Source organism: Rattus norvegicus, chromosome 1, assembly GCF_021556685.1.
Source record: "Rattus norvegicus strain SHRSP/BbbUtx chromosome 1, alternate assembly SHRSP_T2T, whole genome shotgun sequence".
NCBI lineage: Eukaryota > Metazoa > Chordata > Mammalia > Rodentia > Muridae > Rattus > Rattus norvegicus.
In genome coordinates this window covers 214,348,009-214,362,015 of record NC_141534.1, presented here as the reverse complement: position 1 = coordinate 214,362,015, position 14,007 = coordinate 214,348,009, and the positions used below count along the sequence as shown (strand labels likewise).

Sequence of the window (14,007 nt, the reverse complement as noted above, 5' to 3'; positions counted from 1 at the left end):
GGGGTGGAGGGCGGGGTTTGTAGGGCGGAGTTGGGTCGGCTCCACCCAGGAGGAATCGCCCTGCTGCGTTCTGATGAGTTAGAACCGGAAGTACTGTAGAAATTGTTTTTCTCTTTCCAAGTCTCTTCCCACCCCAGCCCTGCGTGGGATTGTGGTGTGAGCATGTTAATCGCTGACTTCTCAAACACTGTAAAGTAATTCCTCGAAGTGCAGAAAAAGGAACTAAGGCTCAATGACACTGAGAGTGAGCTCCAAACCTCCAGAGCCTCACATTCACCTCGGTCTTTATGGCCAGACCCATGAACACCTGCTACTGAACTCGAAGCAATGTTTTGGTCCAGGTTGCCTTGGTGCCTGCTACGTCAGGTTTTTTTTTTCGTTAAGTGATGTAATACTATTTTATCTCCTTCCTGTTGTAAGTCCTTTGTAGAATGCTTGGACTTGTCTAGCATGTGCAAGGCCTGAGGTTTTATCTCCGGCTCTGGAAGGAAAGTAAAGAAAGAAAAGGGGGGAAAGGTATTATTTTTAAACAGTAACACATTAAAGAACCCAATGTATCATAAACCTGTAATTCCAGTGCCTGAAATTCCAGCACTCAGGAGTCTGGACACAGGAGGATCAGAAGTTCAGGGTCATGCTCAACTACATAGTGAGTTCATCTCCTGCCTGGGCTACGTGAGACCCTTGTTCCCAGACTGTACCCTTTCACTCTCAAAAAAGAAAACCCAGGACAGTGGGTTGGAGTGGTGGGACGACATTAAAGCATAATTATTACTGGAACCATGAGTTGGTTTTACACGCAAGTAACCTCAAAACCGATAGTGGCCTGTCATCTTCAACTTGGGCAAGTCGGGGACTCTTCACACCTCCCATCCGTGATGGGAGGAGTCCGTGGCTCAGGCACTAAGGCAAGCAGGAAGAACCTCATAGAGGAAGGGGGGAGTCCCCCCACCAGGGAGGGGCCCCCAATAGGCTGCTGAAGCTGAGACTGAGGAGGAAGTGAGAGGAGGAGGTGAGGTGCAGCAAGGAGGTGAGCTGGGCTAGGGGCCAGGCCTGGGGTGGGTCTCTACACAGAGACTTGGTCTTTGTGGTACCTCAGGGACTACCTGACTCCCCCGTGACTGAGGACTGGTTCCTGGAACCCCAGCCTCAGTCTGGCTGTTCACACTGGCTCTCTATATGTCTTGCAGCCTGTGACACTGGGGTCTAGGGCAGAATGGCCCAGGCCCTGGGAGAGGACTTGTTGCTACCGTCAGAACTACAGGATGATTCTAGCTCTCTAGGGTCCGACTCAGAGATCAGTGGGTCCAGCCCATATCGTCAGGCTGACCGATATGGCTTCATTGGGGGCAACTCAGCTGAGCTGGGGTAAGTGAGGCATGGGTAGGGGAGATGGTAGGGGACAGAGGCTGAGGACTGAGTTCTGGAATCAGGCCTGGCCTCTAGGGTCTTGCTGTAGACACCAGCCCAGAACTCAGCTGTGACATTCCAGTGTCACTCCTCAGGTTCCATGTGGGATTAAGGTAAGAAGGGTGGTGGAGGGAAGGTCTTTTACATCTCTATTATCCCCCGAGGGTCTGCACTTTCTCTTCAAACTGAACATCTTTTCCCTTTTCATCTCTGGCCCAAGAACTCCAGATGGGAATTCGGATGTCTTTCATTCTCTTCTCCAGGTTTACCTAATACAGTTAATCAGATTCAGACAGAAACTTGACACATCACATAGCAGATCAGAAACAGAAGCAGATTCAAACTCAGGGCTTCTGCCTTCCAGTGCAGGGCACTGTCCTGCCCACCCAGCTTCCCTGTGACCCATCTCTGTCTCTGTTTTAGAGGACAGCCAAACAGACCTTCTCTAAATACGCGTCTCCTCATCCCGTTGGCCTTGCCAGCTTCCATCCCTACTGAGGCCCAAATCCCTTCCTTTACCTGTACAGCCATTGGCAGCTTCTGGGCCACAGATCATTTCCCAGGACTCTTCAGAGAGCCCCAGACCAGGAGCTGGGGTTTCTCTGATAGACTGGAATGGGAAGGTATATGTTCCAAGGAATACTTTGGTACTGTGTCTGCTCTGTACCTCCAGGCTTGGTCAACCCCCTGCAGACCTTATTCGCCAGCGGGAGATGAAATGGGTAGAAATGACCTTACACTGGGAGAAGACCATGTCTCGACGATATAAGAAGGTAAGGAAAGAGAGGTCTATGTACACTGGTTCCCAAAGCTCTTATCCCCCTGCTTCTGCTGCCCAAGTGGACTCTTGACCAATGAAAAGCTGTCCTTAGAGCTGACCAGTAGTGGTGTGTGCCTTTAATCCCAGCACTCAGAAGGCAGAGGGAGGCAGGTCTCTATGAGTTGGAAGCCAGCCTGGTCTACAGAGTGAGTTCCAGGACAACCAGTACTGTACTACACAAAGAAACCCTGTTTCAAAACAAAAACAAAAACAAAAAACAAAAGAAAAGGAAGGAAGGAAATTGTGCTTCTGTGCTTGGGACCTGCAAGAGAGCAAGACAAGTTAACCTGACACACCTTGACCCCACCCACAGGTAAAGATACAGTGCCGAAAGGGCATCCCCTCAGCCCTACGTGCCCGGTGTTGGCCCCTACTGTGTGGGGCCCATATGTGTCAGAAGAACAATCCTGGCACCTATCAGGTGAGAAAGTTGGCAGAATCTTTATTACTCCTTCTCAGAGCTCCCTGCCATCTGACCCCTCACATGTACCTTCCCACCACCCACAGGAGCTGGCAGTGGCCCCAGGGGACCCGCAGTGGATGGAGACCATTGGCAGGGACTTGCACCGGCAGTTCCCTCTGCACGAGATGTTTGTGTCACCCCAGGGACATGGGTACGAGGCAAGGGATACCCAGTGACACCAGGTCCTCGTGCTAGATCCATTAGTCATTCTTTTACATCCTTGGATGAGGGAGACCATAGCCTGGGCAGAGGCCACAGAGGGCAGGGCAGGGATGCCTGGGAGGCTAGCCTTAATGAGATCTTCTGGCACAGGCAGCAGGGGCTGCTGCAGGTTCTCAAGGCCTACACCCTGTACCGGCCAGAACAGGGATATTGCCAGGCTCAGGGACCTGTAGCTGCTGTGCTGCTCATGCATCTGCCCCCAGAGGTGAGTGACCTTGACCCTGCTCTGAGACACCCCAACCCCAACCCCAGGTACTCGGACCTCAGGAATCTGTGTTCCTTTACTTCAAGCCCTGTTCTTGCGACCAAAGCCTCATGTCTACCCATCTCACTAGCCCTTAAGTTTATTATCCCTGACTTCTGAACCTGGGACCTTTGATCCTGACCTTTACTCCAGTGATCTAGGAGTCTGAAAAAAATTTCACTTTAACATTCTGAATATTGATTCTGAGATCTGTACCATGCCAAGGCTTACCAGGAACATTCCCTCACATTGACTTTCCCTGTCTTATAATTTGTGGCACTGAGGATCTGGAGCACTGTGGCCTTGGCCGTGGGTTGGGGTGGGAGGCACCCAAATGACCTTAGGATTCTGGGATATAAGCTCTGAGAGTCTCCCAACTTTTGCTACAACCGTATGGCCCTCAAATATAGAACCCCAGGCCCTGTGAATTCCAACTCCTCCCCTCCTGGACACGGTGGGCTCTGAGCAGGGTGGAAGTGGCAGGAATCCAGGCCCCTGTGCATGTGTCCCACCCCTCCTTCCCCTCTATGGACAATTCCTTCCTGAGTACTCACAGGCCTGTGCCCTGCCCTCAGGAAGCCTTCTGGTGCTTGGTGCAGATCTGTGAGGTCTACCTCCCTGGCTACTATGGGCCCCACATGGTAAGAGGCTGGGTAGGGAGGTAGGAGATGGAAGGAGATGGATGTGAAGCTGGGGCTTTGGGAGTGGAGGTTTGCAGCACGGGCTCGCCAGACTGATAAGGAGCCCGGCTGTAGGAAGCAGTGCAGCTGGATGCCGAAGTGTTCATGGCTCTACTGCGGCGATTGCTCCCACGTGTGTACAAGCACCTGCAGCAGGTAGGCGTTGGCCCCCTGCTCTACCTGCCTGAGTGGTTCCTGTGCCTCTTCACTCGATCGCTGCCCTTCCCCATCGTGCTTCGCATCTGGGATGCCTTCCTCAGTGAGGGTGAGTTAGGGATGGGGGCGGAGGGGATAGCTCACGGTTCTGAATTTGTGGTGCTTGTTGTCCCTACTCTCAGCCCTTTTGGAGCCTTCTGTGAGGTGGACCTGAGTATGTCTGTGGAGAAAACAGAAGGTCTCACAGACACAATCCCAGAGTGATGAATGAGGGCCTCTACTTTGTCACAAACACCACTGTGGGAGGCTGAGAACATGGATAGGAAAGTCTCTGATGAGGTTGGAGTCAGTGTGAGGGAACTGGGTTGGTCAAAGCACCTGCTGTGGAACGTGAGTGGCTCAGGGCGTGCAAGGTTTAGTCATGGTCCACAGCCAGAGGAGCTTCTCTTTCTTGGGGCCTTGTAACCCATTGGCTCTTCCTAAGTAGCCCGGCGAAGCTGCCTCTGACAGCTAGCTTGTGAAACCTTCATTGGTGGGGGTAGGGCTAGGAGGTGACAGTACCTAAATTAAGAAGTTATTTATAGAATGTCATAAGTGCCACGAAGAAGATAAATCCAGGGATGTGACAGAGTGTCAGGAGAGCAGTGGGAGGTGGCTGCTGTTTTTAAAGACAGTTCTGGCTGCTCTATGGCGGAGGTAAACTAGAAGGCGAGCAGGTGGAGGTTAGAGGCCAGAAGACCACCAAGCAGGAAGACCAGGCCACTCAGGTGACTACTGGGAGGAAGAACATGGAAAGGTAAAGACAGAAAAGGCGGTGCTGGGAGGGTTGGGGAGGGACTGAGAGTGGAAGGAACATCAGAATAGAGCCCAGGTGGACTCCGGATCTTTAGGGCTTTATGCTGCCGTATGCCTAGGGATTGTTCCTACAGTCAGGTTCCAGTTTGGGCTGGTACTGTACTAGCTTCGTTGGCAGAGTGCTCACAGTAAGCACACAATAAGCCCTGGGTCCAATCTCCAGCATTACATAAAATTGATCATGGAGGCACATGCCTGTAATCACAGCCCTTGGGAGACAGTAGCAAGAGAATCAGAAATTCACGATCCTCCTTGGCCACACAGTGAATTTGAGGCCAACCTCAACTACATGAGATTCTACTCCAAACAAACGAGAAAGTCATGTCACAGGTATCCAAAGCACATGTGTCACCTCCCCTCTAACCCCAGTCCTCAAGAGGCAGGGCTGATCATGGTGGTCCATCTGATCCCTGTCCCCTGTACCTGAGGACAAGCACCACACAGGCTCCCTTTAGTAACAATGATGACATTGTCGGTGGCGATTGGTACTTTATAAGTCACAGCTGTCACTAGCTCTCCCTGAAATGCTAACTGCTCTCATCGGTTCAGAGGATGCCAGAAAGGGATTGTGAGGTCCTAGGACTGGCAAGGGTTAGTGTGTGTGTGTGTCCGTGTGTCTGTACATGAGTGCTATTTTTGCTGTAAGAAGAAAAGTTCTGCACAGAACCGTTCTAGAATCAGAGGTGGCAGATTCAAGATGAAAAGTACTTAATATGCACCGACCCGAGTACTCCTCAAAGAAACAGGATGCTGAGGTCAGAGACGGCTTAGCAGTTAGCAGCCCCTGGCTCCTGACTGGCTGTCCTTCTCAGAAGTGTCAGCGTCCTGAGACCGGCTTGACTTCGTCAGTGTCCTGTGCCCTCAAACTGAGGGGGTGGCGGGGAAGGCTATATTCCTTCTGAGCATCATAATTCATACTTAAAATTCCAGTGCAAAGGCTGAGTCAGGAGGATTGCTGTGAGTTTAAGGCAAGGCTGGGTCACATAGTTCCAGGCCATTGTGGCCTGCAGAGTGAGCCACTATCTCAAGAAAACTAAAAGCCAGGTGTGTGAGGCGGTGAGGTGGGTGAGGGAGCCTGCCACCAAGCCTGATGACCTGAGCTTGATCTCCAGGTCTCACACGGTAGAGGAAAAGCATTGACTCCTACAAGAGGTTCTATGACCTTCGCGAGTGTAATGTGGCGGGCACACAGTACACGCACACTGAGTAAATAGCCAGGTGTGGTGGCACACATCTGTAATTCCAGTATTCAGGAGGCAGAGGCAGGAGAATTCTTGCAAGTTCAAGGCAAATCTTTGCTACATAATGAATTCCAAGGCAGCCTGAGCTACGCAACCTGTCTCAACCAAACGAAAAACACTGGACATGGACATAGCCTTAATCTGAGCATTTGGCAAGTAGAGGCTATCCACTGTGAATTGGAAGCCCATCCTGGCTTCATAGTAAGTTCCAGCCAGCCACATCTACAAAGTAAGACTGCCTCAAAAGAAAGGAAAGGAAAGGAAAGGAAAGGAAAGGAAAGGAAAGGAAAGGAAAGGAAAGGAAGCAAGCCAGCCACTTGTGGCGCCACATGCCCGCTATCCAGCTTTCTAGAGGAAGAGACCTGAGGTGCAGCAGGTCAAATTATGCAGGCAGATGGAGGTCTGTTTACATGAGACCCAGTTTCAAAAAGTAAACAAATAAATTATAGTTTTTGGCATTTCTCCATGCCTGAGCGGGGTGGTGAGCTGCAGTGAGGTAGAAGGAGCCTGTCTGAGGGCTGATTCAGCTGAAGAACTGAGGGGGTGACGGGGCAGGCTAGTTTCCTGTGAACAAGCTTCTCCCCTCTCTACAGGTGCCAAGGTACTGTTCCGTGCAGGGCTGACACTGATGCGCCTAGCACTGGGCACTGTGGAACGGCGCACAGCATGCCCAGGGCTCCTGGAGACACTTGGGGCCTTACGAACCATTCCCCCTACCCAGCTGCAGGAAGAGGTCTTCATGTCCCAGGTGGGTATCTCTGCTAGCAGTCCTCCACGGCCTTGCCATGCTGCATAGCTCGAAAAACTAAGCCTGGGTGAGAGTAAGACACAGTTCCTGTGCTCTGAGCTGCAGAAAATGTGAGAACCCCAGGCCTCAACTGTCTTCCTTTAGGTCTCAGCAGAGCTGTGTCTCAGCCCTCAGCCACTTCCTGGGGTTGTGTACCGCCTGCCCCATGGGGACCTCAGCTTCCTGCTCCCTGACACCCCAGTCCAGGCAAAGTTAGCATCAACTGTTCCCCACAGGTACACAATGTAGCTCTGTCTGAGCGAGACCTGCAACGGGAAATCAGGATCCAGCTGGCCCAGCTGCCCAAGTCATCACCTGGGCCAGTCCCTCTGCCACAGGCCCGCCTTCCTGGGGCTCAAGCCATCTTTGAGTCCCAGCAGCTGGCTGGGATGCGAGGAGGCGCCAAACCTGAGATACCTCGAATTGTGGTGCAGCCTCCAGAGGAGCCCAATCCACCACGTCGCAAGCCGCAGACCCGTGGCAAGACTTTCCATGGGCTCCTGATAAGGGCCAGGGGACCCCCTATTGAGGGTCCCTCCAGGTCCCACAGAGGCTCTGCCTCTTTCCTGGACACCAGATTCTAAGTGTACCATGCACTTGGTGCCACCACATCTCAGTCATCTGAACAGTGACGCCAGCCCCAGCAATGAGGACTGCGCTTTACTGCTGGGCTGTATGACTCAGCAGGGACCACCTTGAGGACTGTGTCGGGCACAAAGATCAAGGAATAATACCGAGTGGAGCTTGTGGGGAGCTGTTTGGTGCCTGCCATTGCCAGCATCAAAGCCAGCACCAAAGGATTGTGGGAATAAAGCTTCTGGCTAAGGTATGGCACCTCATGGGCTTCTTGCAAGGAAATGCTCAAATAAAGCCTGACTGAGAGATACTGGATAAAGTTAGATCAAATATTCCTCCACTCTCCACCCTGGACTTATTGCTGTGTTCTCTCCTGCCTTTGTGCACGCTTTCTGTCCCAGTCCCACATGGGAAACACCAAGGCTGCCATTGGCTGCTGGGTAAGGTGTTTACAGGAAAGGGAGCTTGTAGTAAGCCAGCCTCTAGGGTACAGGTCAGACTTCTCTTCCTGCCAGAGGAAAGCTCCCCACAGACAGCTAGGCTCCAGAGGGGCATTCTAGCCTCCATTGCCTCTCCTAGGTGGCTCAGGGCTCCCTTGGGTGGGGGACTCTAAACCATGTTGTCCTCCCTAACCATGCTTCTGGTCCCATCTGTCAAAGAGAGCCAGAGTAGAACAAAGGCCTAGTGTGCTCAGGACAAAGGAGAAAGGTCCTGCTGGTCCTTGTTCTTCCCTAAGCCCTGATGTGTTCCTTTGGGACCGCCACCATAGAAACCCTCTCCCACACTCACTAATTGCCCCTGTGGGTGCGCAGGGTGCCTGGGACATGAGCTGTTGTCAAGACAACAGGGCTGGGTGTGGTGCTGGCTTGTCTCCAGAGAGTTGAGTCCTAGTTGCCCTGGCTCTCTGACTCCCTCGGAGGCTTCCCAGCACCTGAAGGTGGGAACAGGCAGGAGTTGGGAAGGAGAACTTGGAGGCTCTCTTCCCTGGAAAACCATGCGGTGGCTGTGATGGAGGCAACGGAAGTGAGATTGCGCAGAGAAAGGGGAAGAGAGAGATGTTGCACTCGAGGAGAAAGGGACAGTGTTGAGTCAGAGAGAAACCAGCAATTCCACTCCTGTCCCAAACAAGGGAAGGGGCAAATGTTAGGATGTTCTGAGACAATGGGTTAAGACCTGCTGTTCTTCATGGCTCACGAGTGTGTCTTTTTATTTTTTTAAATAAGATTTTCCCTGTGTAAGATTTGTATCCTTGGAGTTATGATTACACTACCCTGCTCAGGACAAGTCCCTGGTATCAGTTCCTACAGTGTTGGAGAAAGAGCCAGTGTGCAAAGGGGAAGCCACCTGCCAGCAAACACACTTAGCCATAATCGACGTCTCCTTGGTAGGAGAGTCCTATCAGCTGTGCTGGGACTTGGCATGGCCCCTATCCAGATCCCTATACTGGATCTGGAATGTTCTAGTCACAGGGCTACAGAAATGGATTCTGTAAGCAGAGTCAGGATACACGTCTGTAATCCAAGCATCCAGGAAGTAGGGGTAGAAGAATTAGGAGATTGTCAAAGCCAGCTTGGGCTACCTAGTGATACCCTCCTTCAACCCTCCTTCCCTGTCCCCTGCCCCCCCCCAAAAAAAAAGAAAAGAAAAAAAGGCAAGAAAAGTACACCGTCTATGCTTTTGTGGCACCCATCAAGTCTAGGCAGACCTGTCCCCTCACATGGAGCTTGCTTTGGAGGAAAAGCTTATAGGAGACCAGACTAGTATCTGTACTTTCCCTAGGAAAACAGAGGCTGGGAAGTAGAAAGAACTTAGCCAAATCCTTACAACCATGGCAGACCAAAGGTTTACCCTGACCTCCACTCTTGGTATCCTATGAACCTAGCACCAACCCAGACCCCCACATCCTTGGACCTCCACTTTGGCCTACTCTCCTGGAAGACTCCTATGTTAAATACTTTGTAAAGTCAGGCCTGGTGCTGCAGGCCTTTATTCCCAGTTACACCCAACATTGAGCCAGGAGAGTCACAAGTTCAAGATTTACAAAGCCCACTAAGTTCAAGGCCAGCCTGAGTAACTTAGGGATACTGTGTCTCAAAGCAAGAAAGGAAGCAGGGCTGGGCAATGTACTTTAGTGGAGGAGTGCTTGTCTAGCTTGTGTGAGGCCTTGGAGTCCATCCCCACTACATAAGGGAAAGAAAAAGACACACAGGGCTCCTCATCGTCTTCACTCCCTGGGATACCTGCAGCTTATTAATTTTTTCACTTTGGGTTCGTAAGGCTGTTCCTCAGATCCCCTGCCCATGTCTCTGCTCAGGTCCTCACATCCTTACTAGAGGAAAGTTGCTTAGGAGGCTGAGCAGGCAGCCCAGGGCCACAGTGGGAGGCAGAGGCAGATAGATCACTGCATGTTCCAGGGAAGCTAGGGCCTCACAGAGAAATCCTGTCTCAGACAAACAGAAAGAGTGGGGCTCTCAGGCATGCCCTAGGTAGGGGAGGCCACCCACGTGCTGCTTTCCTTCTACAGAGAGCCCATAGGGATGGGACAACCTTTGCCTGGCCACCAGCTCAGACAGCCTCTATAGCAGTGGCTCACTAGCCCTGGGTGCTTTCCAGCAGGACCCTGGCTGGGGCATAGTTACTGCTATTCCTCCTCTGGGAAGCAGTCTCTGGGTAGCGCTTGAGCAGGTCCTATTGCCAGCCATCTCCATGGCAACGCTGAGAAGTCAGAGAAGAGAAATAGGTTCCTCCTTCTCCTTGTGCAAGCACAGTTGTTTTGTTTTGTGATAGCTTCTGTCTATATTGCCCAGGCTGGCCTAGAATTCACTATGTAAACCAGGCTAGACTCAAACTGGTAGTGATCTACCTTCCAAGTACAAGGATTAAAAGTGTGCCTGGTAGGGGTTGGGGATTTAGCTCAGTGGTAGAGGGCTTGCCTAGCAAGCGCAAGGCCCTAGGTTCGGTCCTCAGCTCCGGAAAAAAAAAAGTGTGCCTGGTTTATGTGAATAGCTGGTTTTGTTTGTTTGTTTGTCTGTTTTTGTTTTGAGACAGGGTATCACTATGTAGACCAGGCTAGCCTCAAACTGACAGGGATCCAAATGTCTCTGCTTCTGCTGGAATCAAAGGTATGTGCCTCCTTGCCCAGCTTTAATGTGAACACTTGTACTCACACATTCTGATGGGACCTCCTCCACAAAGTGGTGTCAGTCCTTCTAACACTTTTGTACTACCCAGGAGAAGACAGCTACTCTAGGCAACATGGACCCATGCATTCCTCTTGGGATATATGATGTGACACAGTGGCAAGTGACTTCTCAGTGCCTTTATGCCATAAGCAACTGAGAACCATTTCCTATGAGCCTAGCAGCTCCTTCGAAAACTGCCTAGGAAAGGGCTCAGAGTCAGGAAGCATATCGAGGGCGTTCAACCAGTGGAGACAAAAGCTGGGATGGTGCCCGGAGGTGTCTGCCAATCTGTATTGTCCCAAATGATTTGAGCTGAGACAGGAGCAGAGCTCATACTGGGAGTGAAAGTCCACATGAATCCTATCCTAGAACGAGGGAAAGGGACTTTTTTTCTTGTCTTTTCAAAACAAGAGTTTCTCTGTGTAGCCCTGGAACTTGCTCTGTAGATCAGGCTGGCCTCAAGAGACCCACCTGCCTCTGCCCCCCACCACACCCAGCTGGAAAGATCTCCATCTTGTACTGTCATCCACTACAAAAGTTTCCCCAAAGCCTCCCAGGTTTAGAGTCAAGATGTACCACCTCCTGCCAAGTTCTTGAATTGGAAAGACTTTCAAGATTTTTCAGACCCTCACTTTTCCCCTACAGATAATGGGCAGATTACCACTTGGTTTCCCGGCCCATCTCACTCTCACAATGACATCTGGGCAGAATCACCTTATCTCACTCTATCCTAGCTTGATCCAGCTCAGCCTTGGGTGACATTACCTCTTTCCTGGAAAAGACACTGAAACACTTCTGCCTACATGCCTACCCTGTATCTCAGTGCCCTGAGCACAAACTAAGTTACCCAACTTGGATTGATCACCCCTTTCACAACTCTTGAGACAGAAATTTTCATGAACTACTATGGCTTATTGAACCATCACTATGACAGTGGCCAGAACACTGGACCAGTTCTGGCACCGCCCCGCAGCAAGGCTGAACACCTGGAAAAACGGCTCCAGAACTACAAAGTCAGAGTCTCTATCCTGAAAACTGGGGTGAAAGGAAGTATAAATGACTTAATTGAGTATGGCTAAAAAGGGCTAGGCTATACATATGGGGCAAAGTTTCAAGTATGGGAGGTCAAATGCCAAGAGATATAGGCTCATGTTTTCTGTGTTGTTTGTGTGCATGTGTCTATCTGTGTGAGTGTAGCATGTGCAGAGGTCACAGGAAATCCTGCAGGGGTTGGCTCTATGGCTGCCAGGAATTGAACTCAGGTTCTCAGGTTTGATCTCAGCCTTGGTGGCAAGTGTGTTTGCCGACTGAACCATCCTATCAGCCATTTTTGTTTGTTCATAAGTAAGTGTTTTTGCTTGTTTGTATACATGTGCGCCACGTGTTTGCCTGATGTTCAAGGCTGTTAGAAGAGGGCGTCAAATATCATAGAACTGGGATTGCAGAGAGTTAAGACCTAGTGTACAGCTGCTGAGGCTCAAACCCTGGTCCTCTGGAAGAACAGTGGACGCTCCTAATCATTAAGCCAGCTCTTCATGCATTCCACCTGTTTTGTTTTTTGAAACACATTCTCAAATAGCTCAGGCTAACCTTGAGCTTACTATGCAGCCAAGGCTGGCCTAGAACTTCTAGTTCCTGTTCCTGCCTCCATCTTTCATGTGGTAGGATTACACGTGTATGCACTATACTTGGCCCTTTTTTCCTCTCTCTCGATTTTCTAGAAAGGATCCTGATAGGTAGCCTAATCTGGGCTGAAACTTGCTATGTAGAAAAACCTAGCCACAAATATGGTGATCTTATTGCCTCAGCCTCCCGAGTGCTAGGGTTACAAGTGAATGCCACCATGACTAGCTGGTTTTATTTTATTGAAACAAAGCCTTGTCTGCTTGTGTTTTCAAACAAAATCTCTCATGTTGCCCAGGCTGGCTTCAAATTCCGTATGTAGCCTAAAAGGAACTCCTCCCAATCCTCCTCTCTCAGCCTCTGGAGTGTTTGGATTACATGTGGGTCACCATGCCTAACTCAGGCCAGTCCTCAACTCACCATCTTCCAGCCTTTGCCTACTGATTGCTGAGATTGCCTGAGTGTGCTCCATGCCCCAGCTAGTGTCTTTGTCTTGTTGGGTGTTGTTGTTGTTTGCTTGTTTTCTGAGACAGGGTTTCTCTGTGTAACCCTGGCTGTCCCAGAACTCACTGTGTAGACCCAGTTGGTCTCAAACTCAGAGATCTACTTGCCTCTGCCACTCAAGTTCCACCACTGCTATGCTATATTGCTTTGTTTAAGGTACTGGAATTGAACTCAGACCCTCACTTGTGCCAGGCCTGCTCTATAACTGATTTACACCCCAAGCCTTCTCCTTCTGACTTTTCGTTTTGAGAAAAGGTCTTATGAAACTACCCATGCTGGCTCAGGTATGACCTTGTCATCCTCCTGTTCCAAACAGTCAAGTATCTGGGATAGCAGGCTGGGCTGGAATTTGCAGCAATTTTTCCTTCTGCCCAGGGCTGGGATTTCAAGGCTGCACCACCAAGCCTGACAATAGTGCTCCTTAACGGGCTAGCCAGTAAAAACAATTGCACCCTCATGGTTAAACTCCTCGGATGGGCCCAACCTTTCAGCATAGGCTTAGAAAGCTGATGACTGGTTCCCTTCTCTATTTTCCCTCCCTTCCACCACTTGTAAATAAAACATCTCAGAGTTTTTCTTTTTTTCACCTACTAGACAAACACAAGTAACCTAACCCCCAGGCAGGCTTATCTGGGGGCGGGACAGCACCATGCTATTCCCTGAGTCCTGTGCACATGTTGGAGTACAGGAAAGATCCAGGCTAGCTGGCTTCTTACCAGGTGTGTGACCTGGGGTGGATTGTACCACCTCTCTGAGCCTTACTTCCCAATGCAAAAAGGCAGTCATGACAGCTGTCACAGGGTTAAGAACTGAGATACTGCTTGCTCTCTTTTAGCAGTGCCTATTACAGGAAGAAACATGGACAGGCCAGGTGTGGTGGCACATGACTTTAATGCTAGCACTCAGGAGGCAGAGGCAGGCGCAGACCTGTGAATGCAAGGTCAGCCTAGTTAGTCTACGTACGGAGCAAGTTCCCAGGTCAGCCAGGGCTACACAGAGAGACTCTGTCTCAAAACAAAACAAAACAAAACAAAGAATAAGCCCTTGCTGAAAATCACAAGCCACCTAGTATCCAGAGCCCACTACTAAGTCCTACCTGTTAAGAATGCACAGGAATCCCCATTTGAACACGAGAAGCTGAGTCTTCAGAAGTTGCATAAGCTATCTGTACTCCACCTTGTCCCCACAGTAGGACCCCTCTGTAGTTTAGGACACACATGTAGCAAGGAAGTGGGGCTCCTGAG

General features: G+C 50.6%; 1 protein-coding gene across 6 annotated transcripts; it reads left to right on the top strand.

The window, feature by feature from the left end:
- Positions 1-33: 33 nt before the first annotated feature.
- On the top strand, positions 34-7,789 carry Tbc1d10c (TBC1 domain family, member 10C). Of its 6 annotated transcripts, none has more exons than XM_087573791.1 (10): positions 34-649; positions 1,191-1,368; positions 2,084-2,183; positions 2,544-2,651; positions 2,738-2,844; positions 3,006-3,120; positions 3,735-3,800; positions 3,915-4,104; positions 6,685-6,839; positions 7,115-7,789. In XM_087573791.1, the coding sequence occupies exons 2-10, from the start codon at positions 1,217-1,219 to the stop codon at positions 7,460-7,462; spliced, it is 1,341 nt and encodes a 446-aa protein (XP_087429917.1). In that variant the 5' UTR covers positions 34-649; positions 1,191-1,216; the 3' UTR covers positions 7,463-7,789.
- Positions 7,790-14,007: the final 6,218 nt, after the last annotated feature.

Bases quoted from the DNA above. Each gene is read 5' to 3' on its own strand.
- Tbc1d10c (XM_087573791.1), top strand. From the start codon at position 1,217: ATGGCCCAGGCCCTGGGAGAGGACTTGTTGCTACCGTCAGAACTACAG. The intron at 2,184-2,543 runs GTAAGGAAAGAG...CCCCACCCACAG, and splicing joins TGTCTCGACGATATAAGAAG to GTAAAGATACAGTGCCGAAA. The intron at 2,652-2,737 runs GTGAGAAAGTTG...CACCACCCACAG, and splicing joins ACAATCCTGGCACCTATCAG to GAGCTGGCAGTGGCCCCAGG.